The sequence below is a fragment of the Cornus florida genome, unplaced genomic scaffold (genome assembly GCF_030987335.1).
Source record: "Cornus florida cultivar Cherokee Brave unplaced genomic scaffold, ASM3098733v1 CherokeeBrave_3.0.0_Hap2_Chr08, whole genome shotgun sequence".
In the NCBI taxonomy this organism is placed as follows: domain Eukaryota; kingdom Viridiplantae; phylum Streptophyta; class Magnoliopsida; order Cornales; family Cornaceae; genus Cornus; species Cornus florida.
The window spans coordinates 2734152-2760133 of NW_026775578.1; the positions used below are offsets into that span (position 1 = coordinate 2734152).

At 39.5% G+C, this 25982-nt stretch overlaps 1 protein-coding gene across 8 annotated transcripts; it reads left to right on the forward strand.

Annotated features, from left to right (window-relative positions):
* Nucleotides 1-1841: 1841 nt before the first annotated feature.
* LOC132268890 (nodulin homeobox) lies at nucleotides 1842-25303 on the forward strand. Of its 8 annotated transcripts, none has more exons than XR_009469389.1 (19): nucleotides 1845-2114; nucleotides 2390-2451; nucleotides 4088-4213; nucleotides 4313-4471; nucleotides 5543-5626; nucleotides 5704-5832; nucleotides 6089-6304; nucleotides 6422-6553; nucleotides 6695-6790; nucleotides 8676-8837; nucleotides 9286-9577; nucleotides 9683-9805; nucleotides 9890-9959; nucleotides 11408-11471; nucleotides 12276-12827; nucleotides 12937-12971; nucleotides 23074-23657; nucleotides 23973-24309; nucleotides 24444-25303. XR_009469389.1 is itself a non-coding variant. In XM_059769789.1 (18 exons), the coding sequence occupies exons 2-17, from the start codon at nucleotides 2407-2409 to the stop codon at nucleotides 23621-23623; spliced, it is 2835 nt and encodes a 944-aa protein (XP_059625772.1). In that variant the 5' UTR covers nucleotides 1845-2114; nucleotides 2390-2406; the 3' UTR covers nucleotides 23624-23657; nucleotides 23973-24422. The 8 variants fall into 8 exon arrangements, 5 of the variants coding, with proteins under 5 accessions (XP_059625775.1, XP_059625776.1, XP_059625772.1 ...); XR_009469390.1 differs by having other exon boundaries at nucleotides 24448-25303; XR_009469391.1 differs by lacking the exons at nucleotides 23973-24309; nucleotides 24444-25303 and adding an exon at nucleotides 22546-22611 and having other exon boundaries at nucleotides 1843-2114; nucleotides 23074-23166.
* Nucleotides 25304-25982: the final 679 nt, after the last annotated feature.

Sequence of the window (25982 nt, forward strand, 5' to 3'; positions counted from 1 at the left end):
TCCGACTTGAAAGAGAGCAGCATATAAGTGTATACACACTACAATTAGGATAAAGTGAGAAAAATACTGATAATATTTAAAATTTGAACAAATAACACCCCTAACGTTTATTTTAGATATATAAATTTTTTCACCTTTTTTTCTTCTTTTAAGTACTTAAGAACGCTCTAATCTTTTTATTGCTCCACTAACAATAAGCCCTTGTTCATATCAAAAATAAAAATTAAGAACTTTTAAAAACATAAGAAAATGATATTTGCGCCGATGAATTTGTTCTATTTGTTAAGCAGAATCCTAATCCTAAGTGGTGTCTAATTGGCAAAAAAAAGGTCATGCATTCATCTTCCAGTCTCTCCTCTCTCTCTCTGTGGCCTGAGCAACGTTCCACCTCCCTCTTTTGGGTCTTCTTTGATGGTTCAGGCGGGGAGACTGAAATTCATAAATCAATAACAAAGCAATTTTATAGTATTTTATATTGATAAAGCTATGTATACAGATAAGTTAAATCACAATACAAAGAAGCAAAATTTGTACTTAGAACACATCAAACACATAGAACAATTAATTAATCCATCCAAAATAAAATTCAATAGTGATTAATTGATGGTTCAGGCGAGGTGCAGGAAAATGTATTTTGGCCTATTTCTTGCTCGCCTGAGATCTACGCCAAATTGGGAATGTTCTTATTGGACTTCGAATTGCGTGAGTACCTCTTCTTACGCAGAGCTGACGTTGTATTAACTCGGGCAGAAAAAACCAGGCCTTTCGTCCACAACTACACCTTGGTCAGTAAAAAAATCAGTCTTTTGTGTTGAAATAGTCCTACTTTCCTACCACTCCAGACTAATAGGAGGTACCTAATTTTCTTAATGGAGTGAGAGTTGGTTCTCAACTTGCTGCGTAAGAACCTATTTACAAAGAAAATGTGGAATGCCACACGATCAAGAACTCATTGTCGGCGCGTCACAACTGGGTTGTTGCACCTCTGCAACTTCAGGCGTCGGCCTTGCGGGTCAGATTCCACCCAACACAATCGGAAAATTGACTCAGCTCCAAGTCCTCAGCCTTAGTGCCAACTGCCTCTCCGGTCAGATTCCCTCCGATTTCTCCAATCTAAAGCTTTTTCGGCGGCAAGTGCGTCTCACCGTTTTGGGTGGTATGTTGTTTCTCAAACAAATTTTCACCATATCACAACCACATCCTGATGTGCTGTGCTACTGCAACCAAACAACCATCGCCACAGACATCATATATGAGAATTAGAAAGAGAGAGGAGAAGTTGTTTTCCTTTTAATTGTTTGCCAGCCTAGTTGCTTACCCGGATTGTCACATGTATTATGTCAAACTAACCAGCCAAAATCATCTGTCATGTATCACGACCCAAAAACATATAAGAATTATATACCCTATTATATATCATACCAACGTTTATTGCTCTTTACCTAAAATTTATACTGATTTATAACTCAAAATTTTCAACTTAAAAACTTAAAAGCTGAAAGTAGATGTGACTTGACTTAGGTCATGAGTCTTTAAAACCTATTAAATTTTGTTTTATTTTTTTATACATTTTATTATATTATGAATAAATGAATATGAAAACTTAAAAAATACAAAATATAAAGTCTACTAGACGTGTGACGTGTTCACAAATTTACACGGAGTACAGTCCATTAATCATTATTGTTGTGATGAATGATGATTAGAGTTTTATTCATTTCCAAATCTAACAAAGCGAAGTGGGGTTATTCTATAAAAATAGCAGGGGTATGACGGTTCTTTCACTTCATGGAGAGAGAATCAAACTATAAACGTAACGCCCAAACAGATAAAGGCCTATTTATACACTTGGACCCCTACGGTCTGAGGTTATTCTTACACAACACCACTACACCAGCGCACATTAGCACCGCGCGTCACTGACAGAGACCAGTATATGATGTATATCAAACACAAAAGCGTATGCATATATATATATATATATTAACGTAGTCCTCAATCACACATTACCACTCTCAAATCCCAACTCGACGTGAAATAAATCTGTTAATTTTTTTCCTGATTTTTGGCGCTCAAAATTTCTTTTTCTCGAGATTCTCATCACGGTTCGCAAGGTCATTTTTACTGTTCTTGAATTTTATTTTCGCTTGATTCTTTCGTGTGTTGTATCTGTTTCTTTACATTAATCTTTGGAATCTTTCTCATTTTCTAGGGCTTTAACGTCTAATTTTTCACCTATCTGTAAATCTAGGGTTTCTTTCGTTTCTTTTGAAGGTTTTCAGAAATTATACGTTTATTATAACGTATAGATTCACATTCACATACATATATATACACTTGTGTATTTATATATGTATATTTTATTTATATTGTGTTCTTTTTGTCGCAGGCTCTAAGTCCAGAACAATGAGGCACGCCAAGGAAGAACCGTCAAGCAGCACTGAGAAGCAAGTGAGTATTGCATGAACGATTTGATTTAAGTTTCGGGCCTTCTTATAATTTGTTTTTTTGGAGGCTGGCGATAAGATTAGTTGTATGATTTTTTTGTTTTCAACCTAAGTGTTACAAGCTGGGTAATGTTATGTGACATAGCAGTTGAAACTACAATTTTACTGCAGCGGAAAAATAAAAAGAAAAAGAAAAAGAAAATGGTTAATCATCCAAGTAAATTCAATTTGTTGGGTGGAATGGGAAAATTGGTTGTTGTTGTTGTATTGCTTGGATGTTATAAGACTGAAAATTAAATTTAGAAATCTCATGTGAAACCGACTATTATGGAATATAAAGGCCACTATCCAATGTGGTCTACTCCCGATTAATTTAGAGTGCTTGAAGGGACAGACTGGGTAGAAATCTAATATTTTTGGCAAATTTCTTTTTTGGCACAAGTAGCTTCGCTCTGACGCCCGAGCTTTTAATGTTATACTAAGCATTAACCTTAGAATGGGTTCTTTATATAACTAACATTAGCATACAACAGTATCAAGCAGAATTTTTAGTGGAAGTGCATGATGGTTGATTGGAATGGTGTGTATGCACAAGAAGGGACGCATTTAGGTTGTGTTGCCACTGGTCTTATGTTCCTTTATAAAGCCGGGTTAACTTTTCCTCATTACTATTTATCCCCTTCCCCACCCCTCTTTGGGAGAAAATGGGCTCAATTATTTTTCCAACTTACTTCCGTAGGCTTTAGTTCCTATATATGTCAGGCTTATACCATTTTTTCTTCTTTTTTCTCAATCAGGACATTTTATGTCTTTTATTAAGACAATTTGTGAAGATCTACATGTCCAGATGGCTATTTTTCTTTACTGATACTTTAATATTTTTATTACCTGAAAATTGCTTGCCAGATATGCATGTGGTTTTGTGCATTTTTTTTAATACTAAAATTCATGCATACTAGTTCCTTTCACCAGTACATTTTGTTTTTGATTGACTAGCATGCATATACGAACGAGTTTATAGGGAACTACAGCCCTAGTGTCGGAACATCAGGTGCATGCATATTCATTACCTTAGTGGTTGCTGTTCACGCTTCTCTATGCTTCAAAGATTTTACTAAAGCTTGAGATAACCAAATTCTTCTTTCTGCATTACTTTTATAACTCTGATGAGATTCTATTCTCCGCCTAACTTTTATAACATTAAGAAGAAAATGACATGGAAATAAGGATCAGCGAGGGAGTTGCTTTTTCTTAGCTCATGTCATTTATTCTTGCTTGTATAGTTTATATTGGACTGATATTTGAGTTCTATATATAACATGCTCTTTTGTTGCATGTTTGAATCTTGGTTCTGTATTCAATTGTATCTTGTCTCGGATAGAAGTTATATTGATTTGATTATCTGGCTGACTCCAGTAGTTTCTGCTGGAATGGAACCTATTAAATGATGCTCTGCAGTGCAATACACCACTGAGAAGTGCACTGACTGTTCAGCCCCCCATGTTACTGCTTAATATTTTTCATTTGAACTTGCAAATCCTTCCTTTAATTAAGCAGTTGCATTTGGTTTAGTAGTCCTATGTTCATTTCTGTTCCTTTGAATTGAGGTTTGCTCCTCTCTCTCTCTCTCTTTTGGATAGGTTATCGACTTAATCTCAGCAGTGAAAGAATTGCATGGACTTAGCTCACAGGAACTTAGTAAGCTAATCAGGGACTCTGAAAATAATACGCTCCAGCACTTAACTGAAAGTGGATCATCTATACGGGTTGGTAGTTATTGATAGGAATTATAGTATATAACTCACCATTATACTCTATTTGATCAGTTATTTTTCCCTCAATGTGACATAATTTTAATGTTTCAGATCGATGTGGAAAAACTTGCTAGGTATCTTCCTTTGCATCTTATTGCACAGCTTATGTCATCTAAAAGAGATGAAGCCTTGTTCAGATACTTGTTATGCGGAATTCAGCTCTTGCATTCCTTGTGTGATCTAGCACCTCGGCACCCCAAACTTGAGCAGGTTAGCGCATATTTTGGTAGTGTGTGTATCATTAAGGGTCTGGACTTTAAGGGGATAGATATTATATTTAGGTCTTAATGGAAGATAGGAGAATTAAAAGGAGATGAAAATCCTCCTCCTTCCTTACGCTAAAAAAAAAAAGGAAAAAGCTTCAATTGCATGTAGCACATGCAGCCAGCAAGAGGGGATCAGAGCTGCACCGATTGTGGGTCCGACTTACATTGTTTCATTTCTTAGAGAGTGCATGAGCCTGACCAATTCAAATTTGCTGAGATTGCCTCGTCATTGGTAGTGGCTATGACTGTGGTTCTCAGCATCTATCAATATTATATTTTGGATGACCAGTTCTGGGTTTGATTCAATAGCTTGGCATTGCCTTGAAAAGCGATGTGAAGCCCTAGTTGGAAGTCCAAGTATCTCCAGCCTAGGAGCGGGGAGCCTTTTACCTGTTGTTTTTCCTGACTAGCCTATAATTCTTTCTATAAGTAGGCTTGCCTCAGCTGTGCAGGGACTGGAGTGCTGGACAGCCCCTCTCTTGTTTTCCCAATAAAAGCATTAAGTCACTTGCCTTCTTCATCACTTAACAGGCCATCGTTCCTGCTTCTTTTGCCTTTGATACTCCCATTACTTTGGCCAAATTTGTTACCATTACTTTGGCCAAATTTGTTATTTATTAGTTATCTTAGTTTGAAATGCTTGTTCATGTGTGGCTTCCATATTAAACATTTTCTAATGAGTTTATTGACTTTATGACACTTTAAGTGCTGTTTGAAAATTTCTTGTGGCATTAGAAATGTTTCTGTTCATATGCAGTTTGATGAACTATTTAAGAGGAGACGTGAATTTTGGATGCATTAAGTTGATCTGTCATCTGTGTGGTTCCATGAGTTTTATTCTTGAATATTTGGCTTATCTTTCTTTGCTTTTGGGGTCTTTTTTGTTCCCGATGACTTCTTTGCCCCTTTGTACCTCGAAGTTTCAAAAATATTATGCCTTCATAGAGGAGTTTAATTTAAGTTTGACCATGTGGAAGAAATTCATATTTGATTTCAGAAATATTTCTTCTCACAGGTTTTGCTCGATGATGTAAAAGTATCAGAACAGCTTCTTGATCTGGTCTTTTATATGCTTATTGTTCTTGGCGGTTATAGACAGGTTGCTATCTATCCTCTTCTTTAAGATCTATCTTCAATATTATTCATCTGTACTGAGGCTTACATTTCCTGATCTAGGAACATCACATTTCAAGTCCTATCCCCCTTCTGCATTCAGCACTGGTGGCCTGCAGTCTATATCTATTAACAGGATGTATTTCTTCACAGTGGCAAGACCTTGCTCATGTTTTGATTGCTCACCCTAAGGTAAAATTATCTCCACATGATTTTTTTAATCCACGGAACACGGTTTGGTGACACTCTGAGCAGTCTTATCTTTAAAGCCACTCATTTGCATGTTTAAGATCCTTTATAAAGAGTTTGGTTGCTGTGATATAAGTTCTTTGATTAGTTAGACCTCATCTTTTTGCTGGATAAGTCTTGATATGAATTATCTTCTATTCTTAATTTTATGGTGGATACACCTTTAGCAGATGGCTGATCATGGATTTTTTTGTTGTAGGTTGATATATTTATGGATGCTGCTTTTGCAGCAGTTCTTGTAGACATCAAGTTTCTCCAGATGAAGCTGTCAGTTCAATCCACTGATTTCTACATCAAGTCAAATACTACTGAAGAAACATTGAACCATCTCTTCCAACAGTGCGAGGCTTCTTTACAGTTTCTTCAGTCATTGTGCCAACAAAAATTGTTCAGGGAGCGCCTTGTTAAGAATAAGGTTTTTGGTTTAGAATACTCGTAATCTGTACTTCCAATATAAAAAGAATTTTTTTTTAAATTTTTTATTCCTGAATAATATAAAAGGAATTGTTAAGAGAGTTTGTTATTATTTCAGGAACTATGTGGTAAAGGTGGTGTTCTTCTGCTTGCTCAAGCCGTTTTGAGCTTAAATATTGGACCGTTGTTTAGGGACTCCTCCTCAGTTGTGGCTGCTGTATCTAGGCTGAAATCTAAAGTTCTACAAATTGTAAGTCCCTAGAGATGGACTGTGGTCATTTGTACATATCTCTGGAGGCTTAAACTGCTAGAGAACACTGTAGCCTTTTACTTTATGATAATTTTGTAAATAAACTTCATTCACTAAATGAGCCAACTTCTCTTTTGGCAGCTGTTGCATCTCTGTGAAGCAGAAAGCATATCTTACTTGGATGAGGTTGCCAGCACTCCTCAAAGCTTGGATTTGGCAAAGTCGGTTGCGTTAGAGGTTGGTCCTCAGAATATGATATAGATATTGTTACCTTTATAGATAGATATTCATCATGTAGATAAAGGTCATTACCCACTGTCATCAACATCCTTGCCTTGATACCAATCAAAATTATTTTGTTCCCCGCCAATTGAGAGTGTTTGGAGGGCATGCTATAGACATAACCTCTGGCATTGTTTTTCCAAAATGCGGCCCTCAGGCTTGGCCTTTTACCATTATACCCAGTAATGGCTCATTATTATTTTCATAGAGCAGTATTATTGGCATGGCTTGTTGACAAGCATTCTACAGGCGAAAATGTGAATTGTTTGCTTGTCGAAATATCTGCTGCACCAGAAGAGAATAACTTATCATCATTTTCTCATCGAAAACTGTGTGGTCTTGTCAAATTATGATCATCAAACTACAAGCATCTCATGGCAGTGTTTGCCAACTCATGTATCCTATTATGAATCGTGTCTTGTTTTGTTTCATGTATCATGATATACATTTACTTTTAGGACTTAATGAGTATACTTATACATTGAATGGTAAGAATGAAGCACGAAACAAAGTGCAATCAGTTTTATCAGAAAATAAAAAAATTGTTGAGGGGACAAAAACATGCATCTATCTTATATGTGACTTTAAAGTGCATTAGTTAGACAAAATAACTCTAATATAAATCTAACATCACTGCATTAGATCTATTTTAAACCATAAAAGAATATATATATATATATATATATTTATAAGTAAAATGATAAAAGAATATTTGAAACTTTAACTGTAGTTCAAATCCCTCTACTTCCCAAAAAGAATCCAATAAGTGCACTACCTGAAAGTAAGCTACATAAGATCATTTCCTTCTTCATTCTTCCTCGTTTCAGCCATCTTCTAATAAAAACAGAATGAAAGCCAAAATGTTAGGGACCTTTTGGTTGATGAAATTCATTTTTAATTGTTAAATTATGCGATATTTTTTTCAATCTTATCGAACTTCCATCCAACATGGCCTCTCCTGCTAAAAATGCATGGAGAAAACTGAAACCAAGTTTCAGCATTTGTAGGGAGAGATACTTGAAATCTCATTAAAGAATGGAACAAGCCCAAGAACATTTAAAATAAAAAAAGCGTGATGAAAACCAAAATAAACCTATCTGGTGTTAGAAATTCTTTAAAAATGTTCCTCTCTCTCTCTCTCTCTCTCTCTAATTTTATCTTCTATCTTTTGATGGAAAGGGTAAAAAAGATAGTTAAGAAGTTTTGATTAGACTTTAGAGCCTCCTTTCTTACAGCTTTTGAGAAATACAATTGACTCACCAAATGACTAAGTTTCTGTTTGATAAAACTACAATTAGTTGGCACTGAAAGAAGTCATTGCCAAATTATTATCTTATGTAGCTGAATCGTTTAAGATTTAAATTTAATGTCATTGCAAAAAATCAGGTGTCTGGTTTAGAAGTCAGGTTGTTTTTTAATGAATCATTATATATTATTAAGTGATGGTTAGTATTATAATCAGATATTCCTAATTTACGAATCTATGTTTTTTGTTTTTGTTTTTGTTGTTGTTGTTGTTTTATCCCTCAATGAGGTAATCCCAGTAAGTGAGCTAGGTGGTTCAACTACCTCATGTTTTTTATTGTATTAAGGTACTTGTTCACTTGTGTGGTACATGTTCATTTGCGATATAATGGCATGATATGTAGTTATGTGTGGTGAATTTTGTGTATCGAACCAATTTAACAACTATGCCAAGGACTGTCCATCTTGGTTTCTTTATTTGTTTATTTTTGTTTTAATTTTTATTGTCAGTCAATTTATATTCAAGATTCGTCACTTTTGTTTGTGAAACATTCTTTAATCGATTAGCTGATCGTATTAGTTCAATTGCCTGTAGGTTCTTGAACTGCTGAAGACTATGTTCAGTAGAAATCCCAAACAACTTGGTGCATGCTCTGACAAAGCTTATCCAAGGGGGCTTTTGCAACTCAATTCAATGCGTCTAGCGGACATCTTCTCTGATGATTCAAATTTTCGATCATATATCACAATATACTTTGTAAGCTTTGTGATAATACCTGTAGCTTGTCATGATTCCCTTCATATATATATATATCTGCTTTAATTCCATTTTTTGGGTATGTAAGCAACCCATGTACACTCACTCTCTCTCTCTCACACACACACAAACACCACTGCCCCATGTGGGGCTCGAACTGCTCAGCTCCCCTTTGGGGAGGAAACCTCTCACCATTGGGCCATAGGCCCGGTGGTTTTTGATTCCTTTCTTTCACTTCATGATAAATTACTTAAGTGCTTCCAAAGACAACTTAGCTCTTTTGGAACTAAAGGAACAATCAAATATTTTACAAGAATGAATTCTTGCATTTCTTGTTAAGAATTGCTTCATTATGGGTTTTCAATGTTATATTGACACCTACCATGTATGGCTTAAGCATTTGGGATGATGAGGTTGGTGACTGTGTTACTGTATAATGTACATTCAGACAGAAGTTTTGACTGCAATTTTTTCACTCCCACATGGAGAATTCTTGTCAAGTTGGTGTTCATCTGATCTTCCAATATCAGAAGAAGATGCTACTCTGGAGTATGATCTGTTTGTTGCAGCTGGCTGTGTTTTGGATTCATATTCAACATCAGACTTGCTGAATGCGACAAATTCAGGATCCACTTTTACTTACAGTAACATGCCCAGGGCTTCATATGCACATCAAAGAACATCATTGTTGGTCAAAGTAATAGCAAATCTTCATTGTTTTGTACCAGACATCTGTAAAGGTTAATGTTTTACCCTTAGCTCTTTTCCAATGTACACAAATTTGACTAGTATCTTATCAGTGATTATTCTTGTTTATTAATCAAGTTCCTTGTTTCAATCCACAGAAGAGAAAGACCTCTTTCTTAACAAGTTTCTCAAGTGCTTGCAGAAGGAGCTACCAAAAAGATCAGATGGGTTTTCCTTTGCTTCTGAGGCTGAAAAAGCTGTTGTGGTTAGCACGAACCTACGTAATAATCAGACTTAGCTGATTGAACCAATGGATAAAAATCGTTTTTAATTTTGCATTCCTGATGACTGTCTTGCATGTGTAGGTTCCTTGTTAAGCCATGCAGAATCTTTAATTCCTACCTTTCTGAACGAGGAGGATGTACAGCTCTTGAGGTGAGTTAACTCTAGACTGTACAGTCGGCAGTTTCTACTTTATTTTTTCTCCTGAAAAATTATTTGAGTTGGTTGACAATATCATGAGATTTTTGAATTGCCTTTTATTGATTAATCACCTATAACAGTGCAACATGATTATATACTTCTAAAAAGTGTAATATAAACACTATCTCATGGTTATATATTATTCCTTCTGTCCCAAAATAAATTTCATGCTCTCCATTTTGTGGTGTCCTAAAACAAATGTGCATCTTTTTTTTTTTTTGTGGGATATTCCAAATTTTAACTTTTTCTAAATTGTCCTTTGATTTTGAAAACTTTAGTTAAATCAATAAAGTAATTTTTGTACTTGATTTAGTTTGTAACTATTAAGGGGGCATGCACTTAATATATTGTCCCCTTAAAAAGTTGAGTCCCAGAGGGTGTCATTTATTTTGGGATGGAGGGTGTAGAATTTTTCCGCGGTATAAATTTGTCTGTGGAGGGAAAAGACTGGACCAATAAGAATAAAACATTTGTACAAAGAAAGAACGAATGGAAGTTGGACACGTGGCGTAACCCCATCATGATATGTGGCGGGGCAATGCAGGATTTGAATAAAGTCAAAGGCAAGATCGAAGGAAGCGTTGCCAAATCCTCTGCAAATAATCCGCCAACAGGAGCAGATACATAGCAAATCAAGGAAGAAAATCAGCTTAAGACATTACAATATCACTGTATAAATAGACAAGGACATGTTCTGAAAAAAGGGCATCGAATATAATAAATGTTGAGCTTCAGAGGCTTTTGCCTAAGCAATAATATAATTCTGAATATTCATCTTGAGTGTTTGTGTGAATCTCTAGCTTTCGATTCTCTGCACCTACATCTCCTAAAATTATGTGGAGAGCCAACAACACACAGCATGACTCTTCTTATACAGGAAAGTTACTTGTCTATACTTCAGCGGTCCCTAAAAGTTAGCACTTCTAATACATGTCCTTCACTGATTGTTATCTGTGTCCTTTAGAAACCTTCCGAATTATCTATCACTAGTTAAAAGATAACTTGTGATCCTTGACATAGTCGATTGGTGCATGTGTCTCACAAGTGTGCTGAAGTTATTAAAGGGAGAGCTCATAGCAAAAGCATAGTGAGAGTGCCCTTGTATGGTCCCACTCAATGATATATATGCTTTAATGGCAATAATTTGCTGACTCACTTCCAAGTTGTAGATGTACATTGTTTACAAATAGTTGGTCGTCCTAACTTATATTGTTTATTCACTGTATGTACAATCAAAATATTATGTATTTATGTTCACATTTATCCATTTTGTACTTTGCTTATCAATGCACATGTCTTCAGTCTTCACTTGACTTGTTTAGTGCTGCAGCTCAATTTGCTACTTTCAGGAATTTAAAAAAAACAAAATTGAAACTTCTCCCTTCAAATTTCTATTGCAGGGTTTTCTTTAGGCAATTAGAATCACTAATGACTCCTGCTGAATATGAAGTTAATCGAGTTCAAGTAAAATCTTTCATCCTCTATCTATTGTTATCTTTTCCCTCATTTTGATTACTCTTTCCTTTCCTGTGGAATATTTTCATTTTTTCTTATTAATAGTTATGGTAAATTGTCATTTTGTGCCACTCAATGTGATTAAAATATACTACCAAGTCTTTGCTCTAGTGGTATCTCCGTTACTTTCCAAGTGGAAAGTTGAGTGTTCAAGTCCCTATAAGGGACAATTGTGGGTTTTTTGTGTCTTACTGCCAAAAAGAAATGATCAAAGTATGCTTCCTGGGGAAATTTAAGAAAGCAAAATTTGAGGGGTCAATATATGTTAATAAGTTATTAAAAAAACCAAGTATTAGCAAACAATATTGGGTGACTGGTAGTTTATCTCAGTTTACTCACGGTTGATGGTCACATTAGCTAGCTGAACTTCAGTATAATTTTGGTCAACCGTGTTTATTTAATGCTGACTGAAGGTTGTGAAATTCATGATTCGTGACTTTATTAAAGGTTATAAACTTCAAATCTTGGTAAGATTTAAGTTTTTTTTAATTACTTTTTTGTTTTTATAATTCAGTCACATTTAGAACCAATAGATATTAATTAAAACATCAAACCATTGTTAACATCTCTTACATGAATTGGGATGAAATGACACGTGAAAGTCCATTTTAGGAATCTAGTCATATTCTGTTTTGTAGTAGCGTGTTTTTTTGCTTTATTATTATTATTATTATTATTTTTTATTTTTGGGGGGGGGGGGGGGGGGGGGGGTTTGATATAGTATTCTAAGGAATAAAATTTGATTCGCTTTAGGAGGTTCAAAGTACAGGTGGATGCTCATCACCTCTGATACGAAAAGTAGCTCCAGATCTTACTAACAGAATCAGTAACCTGAAAGAGGGCATGTCAGAAAATTCAGCTTTCCAAGAAGTGGACCAGTTCTATATCAGGAGCAACTCTATAGATCAATCTGATGATATAGGGAGGCAAGATAAGAGGGACAATGAAGGTGATTTGGGAAGGGGTGCTGCTAGAGGGGTGAGAGAGATTGACAGAGATGTTCAGAATGGTGAAACAAGTGCGTCGGATTCAAGCACTACACGAGAAAAGAATTTTATTGATCCAATGGACAATGTCGAGTTTGCAAAGTCAAGTGCGCACATCAAAGAAAGTGGGTTCGGAGGAGTTCAAGAGGAGGAAAAGGTTGAAAATATTCAATGTGAAGAGAAGCAGCAAAGAAAAAGGAAGCGGAGTTTAATGACTGCTGAACAAATTACCTTAATCGAGAGGGCACTCGTGGACGAACCTGACATGCAGCGTAATGCAGCTCTGATACAATCATGGTCTGATAAATTGAGTGTTAATGTATGTAAATGCACCTTTTAATTAGTTTCCAAAATTTAATTTTGTTATCATTTTAATGACAATTAGATCAGATGTGTTTCATCCATAAAAGTTATTAATTCTTTTCCAGGGTCCTGAGATTTCAACTTCCCAGCTAAAGAACTGGTAAGTAAGCTTCTTCTCTCCCCTCCTCCCCCCAAACATACTTTTACATGTTTTAATGCTTTTACTTATTTTTATTTTTGTTGTTTTGTTTAATGCCCTTTAATCATAGGCAAGATGTTGGGGAAAAAGCCAGGCCTTGAAATGTTATGATAGGTTAAGTTGTTATGATAGGTTAAGTTTGGAGGGCTGTCACAGATTCCATATTATTTTATCGTCTTCTTAATGGCTTTTTGGCAGTCAAATGGAGCATAGCTGATGCTGTTAGTGAAAATTATTAATTTTTCTCTTTCTCTAACTGGGTTGGAGTGTCATCCCAAAGACCTTTTGATCACTATTATAACTCAGCCTACCAAGCCAAGCGGGAGAAAGATCAAGCCTGGTATTTTATAAAAGCTAGCGTGGCTCAATTAGCTAACAGAATAGCTTGAAGCAGCTGCAAAACGAGAAGTCTGAGCTGCACATGAGCATATCCCAAAATCCTTTCACCACTTCTATGACTCAGTGTCTCGGCCTACCAAGCCAAGCAGGCAAAAGATCATGCTTGGCTTTTTTAAATAACTAAGCCTTGTAGCCGAGCTTGGCTCAATGAGCTCACAAACAAGCTTGAAGGAGCTTCAAAATGTGCAGAGTCTGAGGGTGCTTGTGAGCAGTCCTGAATCTCCTGATCATATTTCACCCTATTGTTAGGTCTGCCTCTAGTTCTTGATCTTAATGTTGCAAGCCTGTCGTACAAGATATCCTTCCTTAGGTATCAGGATTTTAAAGTTATTAATAAATTCGAAGGTGCATGGGTCCACTTGGTATGTAATAACTGCAAAAGTGGAAGTGATGAGGTTTTACAACTATTTTTATACTTTGACAATTTTTTTCGTCAATTCTGATGTATGAACAGTTATTTAAAGTATAATTCATGCATTGTGTTCAAGATTTTTTAAAAGGTTCAAGCATTGTGTTCAGGATTTTTTAAAAGGCATTCTAGATCCTCCTCTTTTACTCTATATAGTATAGCTATTTTCACTGGTTCTTGGTGAAAATCTTATGGATCACTATAATTGAAACTTGATTACAAACCAAGTTGACTGGGCAGTTCTTCCTTGGTTAACACCTTTGTTTGCTTTCTTGTGAGACTGACTGGTAGTAGGATTATAGGGGTAAACTTGAAAAGGGATGTTGTGCAAAATTCTTTTGGTGTATTTGCGTAGCATGTAGGCCCAACATTAGTTGAGAAAAAGTTTATGTGCAAAATTCTTTTGGAGACGGTTGGAAGAAAGGCCTCATATAGGGGTTAGAGGGCCTGGCAAGATTCTGCCTCCAAAAACTTCCCCATCCCGACTGCCTTTGGCGAGTGCTCAGTCTCCCTGTATACTAAGTATAAGAAGCATAAAAGCGAGTGTATATGTAAAGTTTGTCTCCCACGTTATTGCTCTTTCCTTTGCCACTCCCTGAAAATCCCATATGACAACTTGGGTTACAACGTGTGCAAGGCTAGGCTCCGTACTTTGGAGGAGAAGGTGTGGAATAGCATCCCCTCATCATCCGGGTTACTTACCTCGGCGACACTTAGCAATATCTCTTTCTTGAGGCTCTGCATGGATGAACTACAAATCCCCTCGTTCGAAAGGAAAAGGGATCCTCCTCCAAGGACCAACCCTGCCACTGGTTCGGGCTCTGGGAACCCTACACCCATTCGGGAGTCCGTCCAAGAGAGGGCGGCCGGGAAAAGACCTGCCTCGAAAAGGGGCAGTGAAATTGAAGATGATGCTACTCTGTCTCAGAGGATAAGGGTTTCTCAGACAGCCGTTCCCAATGCTCAGATTGAGGTGCCTGCTCCGACCGGAACGACTGGAGGAGTAGAGGGAACATCTGACCCTCTGACAGCGATTCCATGGGCTCCCAAGTTTGTCAGGGCGGATGGGTTGATGGTTGAACCCAGCAACACCATGTTCAAGCATGGTTCGATCGCCCTGGCTTATTACTCGGACCTGTGGTCTCCCCAGGATGTGAAGGTGCAGAGGGAGATGTCCCATAAGGGCATGTTCACCCGATTCCCTATTTCTGCCATGGACGTAACTTGTTATTTAATACTTATTTTCGTTTTCCAATCGCTCTAACACTGCTTTGCTTACACTAGACATGATAGATCTCTCTTGTTTGTATACAGACCCTATTCGGGATGGTTATCATGCAGAGGTCTCTTGAGATAGCCGATCAGAAGGTGCACACCCTCTCCAACGGGTACAAAATAGTGTCCCATGACCTGAAGAAGGCAAATGCAAAACAGAAGCAGACAGAGATCAAGGTCTTTGCACTTGAAAAGGAGAGGGACGACTTACAGGTCGCTCTGGAGAACGAGCGGGCTACTCGGTCTGCCTTGGAGAAGAAATCTTTAGATGACTGTGCGACCCTCCTTGGTGTTATGAGCAGGGTCAAAGGTGGGGTTAAATCTCTTTATGGCCGTTTCTCCCGTGTAGCAGCCCTCTGGTATGCTCAAGGTTACAGGGATGGATTCACAGACTGTTCCCCTCCTGAGGGCTAGAGGAGGTCTTATGATGACCCGGACGACTGCGATCGTGATCTCGAGATCAACCCGCTCGGCTATTATACCGATCCAGCTCCTGATCAGGTCGAGCTCGTTTTCCGGGAGTGCAAAGAGATTGTTACTTTTGGGGTCATCCTTCCCGTTCTTACCGTTTAGCTTCTGAACACCGCTCCTTCTGCCACATCCTGGAAATGGAACTCCACCCGGTCATGCTTCTGACAGCCAGGCTCAGACACCTGAAAATGTGGTTGATCTTGATTGTCCTTCTCGAGGGGATAAGGTGGTGGAGGATGCTCGGGATGACGTAGGATCCGCCCGGGAGGATGAAAGGACTGTTTAGGGGTTAACTGTTTTTATTTTTGGAATTTGATTTTTGTAAGGCTAAAAACGCCTGCTAATGTAATCTTCGGAATTTTTATCAATGAAAAAACTTTTTGGATTCCGTTTTGTTCTCTCTCTTATTTGCAAATTTTAACTAGTGTTTGGCAATCGGCTCTTATTACCATTTGTCACGGACTTAAATGGATTTAACAAGTGCTTGGCATTCGACTCATATTGCCACTGACTTGAATGAATTTGCATAAGTGCTTGGCGTTCGGCTAGAATGCCATTTGCCACTGACTTATATGAATTTTGTATAAGTGCTTGGCGTTCGGCTCATAGTGCCATTTGCCACTGACTTATATGAATTTGTACAAGTGCTTGGTGCTCGGCTCATAGTGCCATTTGCCACTGACTTGGTCAATTTCTTGGCAGTCGGCTAGAATGCCACTTGCCACTGAATTATATGAATTTGTACAAGTGCTTGGCGTTCGGCTCATAGTGCCATTTACCACTGACTTGGTCAATTTCTTGGCAGTCGGCTAGAATGCCACTTGCCACTAAATTAATATAAATTTATACAAGTGCTTGGTGTTCGGCTCATAGTGCCATTTGCCATTGACTTAGTTCTGCCATGTTCAAGTTTTTCTTTCTCTAAAAAACTCTTCTCTTTATAAATTTCTTGTTGCTCAATCGTCTTACATTCGCATAGACATACTTTTGAAAGGAAAGATAATTCAAATGGAAACTTAAATGACAGTTTCATTTTAGTGATAGTACCTCTTCAGATATGTTGCATTCTATGGCTTGGCAATCTGCCTTCCGGCTAATGTCTCCAGCATGTATGCCCCCTTCCCTATGACTTCTGCGACTCTATAGGGTCCTTCCCATGGTGGCATTATCTTAGGGGTGATGCCCACCTCTCAACACTAGCTCTCCGGGAGTAAAGTCCCTATGCCTCACCCTTTTATTGTGACTATTGACGAGCATCTGTTGGTATGAGGCAAGCCTGATTGTCTTGTTTGTGATCTTAGCCTGACCGTTCCCTTACGGATGGCTAACAGTGGCAAGCTTCTGATTGATCCCATGTTCATTCAATAGGCTCCTCACGTGTTGGTTATCCAAGTTGGTGCCGTTGTCCATAACGATCGACCTTGGGACCCCAAATCTGCAAATTATGTTGTTCCATATGAAGCGCCTCACTTATATGTGCGTCACGCTGGGATATGGTTCTGTTTTTACTCACTTGGTAAAATAGTCTGTTGCAAGTAGAATTTATTGGTTTTGTGACCTTGCTTTGGTAAAGGACCAACCACATCCATCCCCCATTGTGCGAAAGGCCATGGGTTGGTTATTACGTGCAAATCCTCAAGTGGTTGGTGTATCAGTGGTCCATACCTGGCACTTATCGCACCTCCTAGAGTAGTCTTCTGCATCCCGTGACATGTGTGACCAAAAGTAACCTTAGGTCATTGCCTTATGCGCCAGAGATTTGCCCCCGGTATGATTGCCACACACTCCCTCATGAATGGTGCGTAGGACTTGCCTTGCCTCTAATGGGGTTACACATTTCAAGTAGGGGCTTGAAAAAGACCTTCGGTAGAGCTAGTTGTGAAAATTTTCATACTTTGCAGCATTCGCCCGGATTCTTCTTGCTTCATCCTTTTGTCCAGGCAACACACCATCTCTTATGTAAGATATGATCGGGTTAATCTAGCTAGGCTCGTAAGGTATTACGCATACCTGCAGGTGTTTGAGGCCGAGTGGCCCCTCAAAGATTGACGGTTGGTACAACACATTAACAAATACTACTCTTATCAATGTATCTCCTGAGCTGGACACACTGCAAGCTAGCCGATCAGTATCGCCATTCTCCTCTCTAGGCAGCTGTGTGAACTTTACCAGGTCGAACCCTTTTGTCTCTCGTTCTACAGCAGAACAGTAGGCCTCCGTTGTGCTGTCCTTGGTGCTATACTCCCCAGTCACTTGCCTTACAATCAGCTGTGAGTCGCTGAAAGCGCTCAGGCTCTTGACTTTTAGCTTTTTGGCGAGCCTCAGTCCAGCTAGTAATGCCTCGTACTCTGCTTCGTTGTTGGTTGCCTCAAACTCAAGTCTGACTGCCTGGCATAGGCTCGTGCCTTCGGGGGTATGCAATTTAACTCTTACGCCTACCCCCATCTGGTTGGATGAACCGTCAACATAGAGCCTCCATGGCAGGTCCTCTAGGATCTCCTCTCTATCCTCTGTGTCACATTCCAATAGGAAGTCAGCTACTGCCTGGCCCTTTATGGCCGTTCGGGGCTCGTAAGTGATAATGAACGAACTTAACTCGATCGCTCACTTGGTAACTCTTCCTGACAGGTTTGGTTCGTGCAAAATAATCCTGATCGGATAAGTGGTGAGGACAACAATTGAGTGAGACTCAAAGTAATGCCGAAGCTTCTATTTGGCTTGCACCAACGCTAGTTTAACTCGTTCTGCCTTCGAATACCTTTTCTCGGGATCAGTCATCATTTTACTAACATAAAATGCGGGGTACTGCTTCCCGTCTTCTTCCCGAACCAAGGTCGCGCTTGTTGCAGCATTCAACACTGCAAGATAGAGGTACAGCCGCTCGTTCTGCTTTGGGGCAGAAAGGATTGGTGGATTTTGCATATACTTCTTTAGCTTGGACAATGCTTGCCACTGCTCATCCCCCCAGTCCTGTTGCCCGTGACCTCTTATGGTATCGAAGAATGGCTTGCAGCGGTCTGACAACCTTGAAATGAACCTGCTAAGTGTGGCTATTCTTCCTGTAAGAGCCTGGACCTCTTTAAGGGTTCTCGGCTTCTCATTCCTTACTAGCGCCTCAGCCTAGGTTGGGCTTACTTCGAACCCTCGACTGTTGACAATGTGACCTAAGAATTGTCCAGTGCCCACTCCAAACGAGCACTTTGATGGGTTGAGTCTCATGCCATGCCTCTGCAGTACCTCAAACACATCTTACAAGTGTGCCAGGTGATCCCCTTTCTTCATACTCTTCACTACCATGTCATCAATATAAGCTTCCACAGTTCTACCCATCTGATCTTTGAAAATCTTGCTAACTAGCCTCTGGTATGTGGCTCCTGCATTCTTCAGCTCGAAGGGCATCACTCTATAACAATAGGTCCCTCGCCCTGTCACAAAAGATGTATTCTCCTCATCGTCTGGATGCATAGGGATCTAGTTGTAGCCCGACTAAGCGTCTAGAAAGGTTAAATGCTCATACCCAGTGGTTGCATCTACCATCTGACTGATCTTTGGCAGGGGGAAACTGTCCTTAGGGCAAGCCTTGTTCAAATTAGTGAAATCAATGCAAACTCTCCATTTCCCATTATTTTTTTGGACAACTACTACATTGGAAAACCAAGTGGGGTATTGAACCTCTCTAATGAAACCTGTTTCTAACAGTTTGTCTACCTCATCTGCTATGATCTAATTTCGCTCTGGTGCAAACCTCCTTTGCCTCTGTTTGACGGGCTTGAAATGTGGGTCAACATTGAGGGAGTGACATGAAAGGGACGAATTGACTCCTGATATGTCTAGATGACTCCAAGCAAATACATCTGCATTCTTGGTTAAAGTCTCGACCAACAGTCGCTTTTCCTCCGCGGTCAATTTTGACCCTATCCTTGTTGTTCTCTTGGGGACCAGAGGGTCGATCTGCACCTCTTCTAATGGTTCCTCGGTAAGGACCATTGGCTCTGCCTCCACTTCGACTCCTTTGGGTGGAGGTTTGCTATTTTGGGCTCACAGGACGAACGGCCGCCTTGCCCTTTTCCGCTGGCCTTGAGAGTCACTACGTAGCACTCCTTTGCTGCTACTTGGTCACCATGGATGTCAATCACTTCGCTCCCATCTGGGCTTAAACACCTCATGACGTGGTGCAAGGTGGATGGGATGGGACTCCTTGAACCCGGTGGATCCACCCTCTCCCCATCAAGAAGTTGTAAGAAGGGTGAACGTCCACTATGACAAAGTTCTCTTTCAAATTCCTCCTCGCAGCACACATTTGGTAGCTCAACCACTCCAATGGGCTCTACTCGTTTCCCGTCAAAACCTATCAAGGGATTCCCTGTGGGTTTGACTTGTTTTAGGTCCACCATCAGCTGCTCGAAGGCTATCTTCCTTGTGATATTTGCATTATTACCCGGGTCAACTAAGACTCTCTTAATCAAGCAGTTCGATACATCAAGCTGATCACCAACGGGTCTTCATGCGGAGTTTGGATCCTCAAAAGGTCTGTCCAGTCGAATCTGATCAAAGCCATGTTGTTCTCCTGGCGGATCGTGTTGACAGTGCCGAGCCTCCTCATCTTATGGGCTTAACGGAGGCGCGTCCGCCGCAACTTCTCTGACTAATCCTTAGCCTCTGGCCATGTATGGCATTTATGACTCAAACCGGCCTTCCTGTGGATTCGACCTTTGATTCCTCTTTACCTGATCAATCGGGCGATTTTGCTCCTTGACTTGGCCTTAGACATAATTGGCAAACTCGCTTCTCGCAATCAGCAACTCAACCTGTCTCAAGTTTCTGCATTCGTTTGTTTGGTGTCCAAAATCGTTATGGAACGCGTAGTGCTTGGACTAATCTCGTTGTTCGAGTGGCTGTCTGATCGGTTGGGGCGGACGGAACATCGTTTTATTCTCTTGGTACAGTCATGCCAAGGTGACTTTAAGGGGAGTGATCATATCCTCCTCGCGTGGCCTCTTCTCTGCCCTCCAAGGAGCTTCAGTTGGCTATGCCACTAAAGATTTCTGAGTCGTCATCTTGGCTTTGGATCTGTTCTCCACTGTGACCATCGTCGTCTTCCTCGTATTGACATCTTCATCTTCCTCCAGTTGTACATAGCCCTGCGCCCTAGTATTTAGCTCATCCATAGTCTTGGGCGTCTGCATAACCAAAGATGTGTGAAACTGAGTCCCTCTGATCATAACGAGCTTGAATGCCTGCACTACCGATGAAGGGTGGCACTCAATCACCATGCTCTTCTCCAAATTGAATCTAGTAAGAAAGGCCTGAAGATGATCGCCTTCTTGCTGTCGCATAGTGAACAGACACGATATATCCTTCTTTATTCTCCTGTTGCCGAAGTACTGACCTATGAAAAGATCATAGAGTGTTCGGAAGCTTCCAACTGTGCCCCTCGGTAGGTGCTTGAACCAGTTGAGTGCAAGTCCGGTCAGGCTCGTTGGTAAGACCTTGCATGTTAGAGCGTCATCCTCTATATCTAGGGCCATTTTCAGCTGGATCTGGTAGACATGTTCAGTTAGATCCTTGGTCCCGTCGAATAAGGTAAACGTTGGCATCGAAAACTTTCTAGGCTTTGGTGCTCTCAAGATCTCCTCTGTGAATGGCGAGTCGTTCGTCCGGGCTGAAGTCCGAAGGGCCTCGTTGTTCATCGGTGGTGCCCTCTGCTCGTTATGTTGCTTTCCGATGGCCTTCTGGTCATGGTTGCTCACCATCGACTGATGCAAATCATCGAACACCCTGTCTGCGGTTGACTCCTTTTGCTATGAAGGAACAGTCTCGCCGCGCTGCTGCGGGTCTTTATGAATGGATCCCTCTCTCTACGCCCGACGGTTGGCGTTCGGGGGCACCGCTCTCTCATCCACCACTGGTGGTCGAGGGAGCAGCGGAGCCTCCCGTTGTTCCATTCAGGCCTTAAGCTCCTCGTTCTCTCTCCATAGGGTTTCAATGACACTCATCAACTTGTCGTGCCTCGCTTGCTGATCCTCCTCTTGCTGCCGGGATCCTTATCCTCCGATCATTGTTCCTGAACAGAGTTATGTCATTTGGTGTTGAAATCAATCGGATCTACTCTTCTTTCCCACAGATGGCGCCAGATGAAGATGCAAGAAGTGGCTCTCTATATTAGGAAAGTATTTTCTTACACTCCACACAAAAATTCCCCCCTCTTTCTCTCTTTAACTTCTATTTATAGAAGTGTACGCTTGCCCTAAAACCTCTCTCAAATTTGGGCCTATCTTCGATGGGTCTTCCCTTTGGGCCGTAGTGAATGGAAGGCCCTTTCATAATGCATTAGAGGTTTGGCTTGGAGGTGGTCCAATAGAGCTCTGGCCAGATGGGTCGATCTGTAAGCGGATCAATGGCCCAACTAAGCTCTGGGCCTGGTGGACCTGACCACACATGGCCGGTCCACTTTTGGTACCTTTAGTACCCTTAGATGAGCAGCTTTCGCAATGGTGAGGGTGTTGAGGAGGGATGAGATGCTCTTTTCTGCCAATCATTTGTACACCCTTAGGTTTCATGTCCGTCCATTCCACAGTGTAGCTTGAATCTGTCTCCCCTTCAAGTAAACCCTAATTTCTTTAGGATTTTATCCATCGTCCTCGTTATGAACCAAACAGGGGATCTTAATCTTGGGATCTTGGATCTCTTTATCTGCTACAAAGTGTACCGAATTCGAGATGAGATAGATAGGTTCCACCTTTACCCAACCTCAAAGGATAGGATCATCGGTTGTGACAACTCCTCTTTTGAGATGAACTGGAAGAGCTGCCTTGTACTTGTTGGGGGTGAGTGGAAGGTCTCTTCTTCTTATAACTGGAAGATCCTGAGGGTGTTCAGCTCCTTAGGTATTCCCTCCCATTCCCACCCTCACTTTTAGGTATTGTTATTGCTTCATGTGTGATGTCCACATCTTTTAACTTTGCAATTTTACTGGTACAGATAAGGACAATGTTCCTTCTGCCGAAGTCAAGCACAGACTAGATTACCTTCTGCAGAACGTGTGGAGTAACGTCCCTTCATCATCTCTCTTTTCTTTTGATAAGTTGAGGTCTATTTCCTGATGTTATTACTCACAAATACAAAGAGAACTGAAAACAGAAGCAAAGAAGATTTTCTTTTAATTTTGAGTGTTCTTATTCTTAGTCTTGATAGAACAAATTTAAATTCTGAAGATCAAAATTTAATAAGCATTCTTGCTAGATGATGTGAAAATAACAGTCCATCTGGACAACATGGGTCCCATGCCAATCAGACAGCTTGAGATGTCAATTCCATCTTCTCCATGTTATACTTTATAATAAGCTTTTCATAGTTGATTCTCTTGTTCTATCACTTTCAAAATGTCAAAAGTTTATGAACAAACATAAAATTTAGTGCAATAATCCCTATCCCAATACTTTCCAGTATGTTTTGACTGGTTTCTTTTGCAATGGAAACGTAACATTTTCATCTCTTTATGATGAGCAGGTTGAACAATCGAAAAGCTAGGCTAGCCCGCGCGGCTAAGGATGTCCGAACACCTTCTGAAGGGGACAATGCTTTTCCTGACAAACAAGGGGGATCAGGTATTGCACTCTGTGATTCACCCGCAAGTCCTGTTGAGGATGTTTATGTCCCATCGACTGCAAGAGGGACTCATCAGACTGGAATGGCGGAAAGCACATTGAGAACCGCTATTAATGAAAAATCAGAAACTGTGCTTGCAGAATTGATTGATATTTCCCCTGCAGAATTTGTTCGATGTGAACCAGGTCAGTGTGCCGTGCTTGTAGATGGGCAAGGGGAAGAGATAGGTAAGGGAAAGGTGTATCAGGTGCAAGGCAAATGGTATGGAAGGAACTTGGAAGAATCGGAAGTGTGCGTTGTGGATGTGCTTGAGCTCAAGGCTGAGAGGTGCATGAGGCTTCCACACCCATGTGAAGCTACGGGCACCACATTTGATGAGGCTGAAACAAAACTTGGATTAATGAGAGTGTTGTGGGATTCAAACAAACTTTTCATGCTGCAACCTCGGTGAATACCTCTGGGTGTCTCTTGATTGAAGAGCTATGGTAAATTTTTTTGCCTGCAACCCTTTTTTTTGTGTGGAAAGTAATGCCTGCAATCCTTGAACTATAAATTTATGCTGTTTGTAGTTTTTAACACTTGAACCTTGATAGAAAACATTAGCATGTTTGATTTAAGATTTCCTTTTGATAAATTCTTTAATTTTGTTGTGCTAGAGTGTTTCCTCTCTTCTGTGAGATATTCCTTTACGTATAATTTCTATATACAAGACTAAAAATATCTAGTGATGCTTTGTGCGAGCTGCTTTTGGCTTTTGTCAGTCTGGATATTCAGTTTACAATTGCTAGGTATTTCTGCAGATTAAAGTTATAGCCTGAGGAGTGAGATACACTGGTTGGACAGTTCCAAGTTAGTTCAATGGTGGGCCGCTTGTGAAATGCATCCACCTAGGAGAGGCGGCCACAGTTTATACGGTTGTAACTAATGGCAGGAGGAGCCTTCTTGTAAGTTGCTGGAAAAATCATTCAGTTGCCTAACGATAAACGACTCCGTCTGGTGGAATTCAGTGAGCTTCGTAGGAATGGTCGGTGGCATTGATTCTATCACATGGCACTATGGCAGAAAGAAAAAGGGAATTTTGCCCAAGGAGGCCTGTGTTGGCCCTCAGTCAATGAATCTCAGTATTCTTTCTTCTGTGTATGTTGACTAAAGCCTTTCTTTCTTTTAATTTTATTTTTCTCCATTTAATGGTTATGAATTAACATATATTGTTTTTCCTTTTAAGTGATATGGAGTTAGTTGTTGATGTTTGTACTGTTGCTTTTACATAGGAAGCTTCCGAACTTGAAGGAAACCCATAGTTCTGACTCCCTTTGCTTACTCCTATTTCAACTTCATTTCCAACGTGCCACAAATGTATGCTTGTATATGTGCCTAATGATGGTATGTTTGTCTACACAATTCTGTTTGTAGCCTAAAAAAAAATGGTACACGGAGGGTGAAAGAAAAAAAAGACCAAAATAAAGAATTTGCTGAACTAAACCAAGAAGGATAAAGATGGTTTATGCTTCTTTACATCCTGTTCTAGTTATTGTATGTAGGTAAATCTCCTTTGTAGTTTGTATGGTTCCTCTTCCAAAAGTGTAGTGTCATTTTTTAATCATCGTTGTCTTTCCTATGGAAGAGCGAAAATCCCAATGGAATTCTTCTTTATTTATTTATTTATTATTTTTAAATATTGGATTTGGTGGTATAGTTTGATAGAATGTGGCTTCAACTTGCAATGGCATTTCAACGCAAGATGTTCCTAACTGGAGAAGGTTATCAACACGTGAATTCATTTGTGGTGAACATGTTGTTGATCTATGAAGTATCTAACATTACAGATGCATCTTGCAAGTTGTTCCCTTGCATTGCAATTTGACTTCTCAACTATTGAAAATGTGGGGAGCTGCATATCCTCTCCAGTACACTACTTAAAATTTTGATGTATTATGTGGTATATGATATGGATGTAATATGTGTGTTGCATTCTCAAAATTAAATTGTGTTTTTTTATTTTATTTTACATGTACATTAGTATTGCACTGGAAAAGGACCCTGATTCTTGATGCAGGGAGGCAAATTGCATACTTTTAATGGTTAAAGAGATTGTAATATAGGGCGCAAAAAAAAAAAAATTATGTGTAGTACAGGGAGAATTTTTGCAGTAACCCTTAACATAATGTTATTCATTCTTTAATACCTTTATTTTTATTTATATATATTCATTCATAACATCTTTTATTTTATATATCAACAAGATTTGTAGGTGATATGGTTAGCATGATAACGAACATGTTCAACCTCAAAACTTTCCTTCCCTTGGGACAGCAGAAGGATCTTTAAACATTTCTTGCAATTTTTCTTTATTATGGATAAAGGCCTTGTATACGGACTTTTTGTCTTACCAAATATCATGTAACAAGAGGATTGTACCCCTTCCTCGAACTCTTCCATAAAATTGGTTTAGGTGAATTTTACAACAATTTTTATGCTCTTTTCTTCGCTCTTTTTGTTCTTTCCTTCTCCAAAATGGATAAAGAGAAATGTATTAGGTCTACTAATATTTTACAATTTTACCCCTTCAAATAATTTTTTTTATATACAACCACCAATGTCTATTAATTTTACATGGTCCAAGACTTTATGGTCCCAGCCAATCATAACTTGGGATCATGTAATAATTTTTGTTTTTAAAATAGAGGGCTCCTCCTCTGAATTTTGTTTAAACGGCCAAAAAAAAAAAAAAGAAAAAAAATCCCTTCCATATATAATTAAAGTAAAATGATACTATTGTCTCTATTTCAAAATAACCCAATTCACCTATT

What these genes read in the sequence shown, in the direction of transcription:
- LOC132268890 (XM_059769789.1), top strand. Translation starts at nt 2,407, where the DNA reads ATGAGGCACGCCAAGGAAGAACCGTCAAGCAGCACTGAGAAGCAA. An exon ending in GGCACCCCAAACTTGAGCAG is followed by an intron (nt 4,472 to 5,542) that starts GTTAGCGCATAT and finishes TTCTTCTCACAG; the next exon opens with GTTTTGCTCGATGATGTAAA. An exon ending in ACTTCCCAGCTAAAGAACTG is followed by an intron (nt 12,972 to 23,073) that starts GTAAGTAAGCTT and finishes TATGATGAGCAG; the next exon opens with GTTGAACAATCGAAAAGCTA.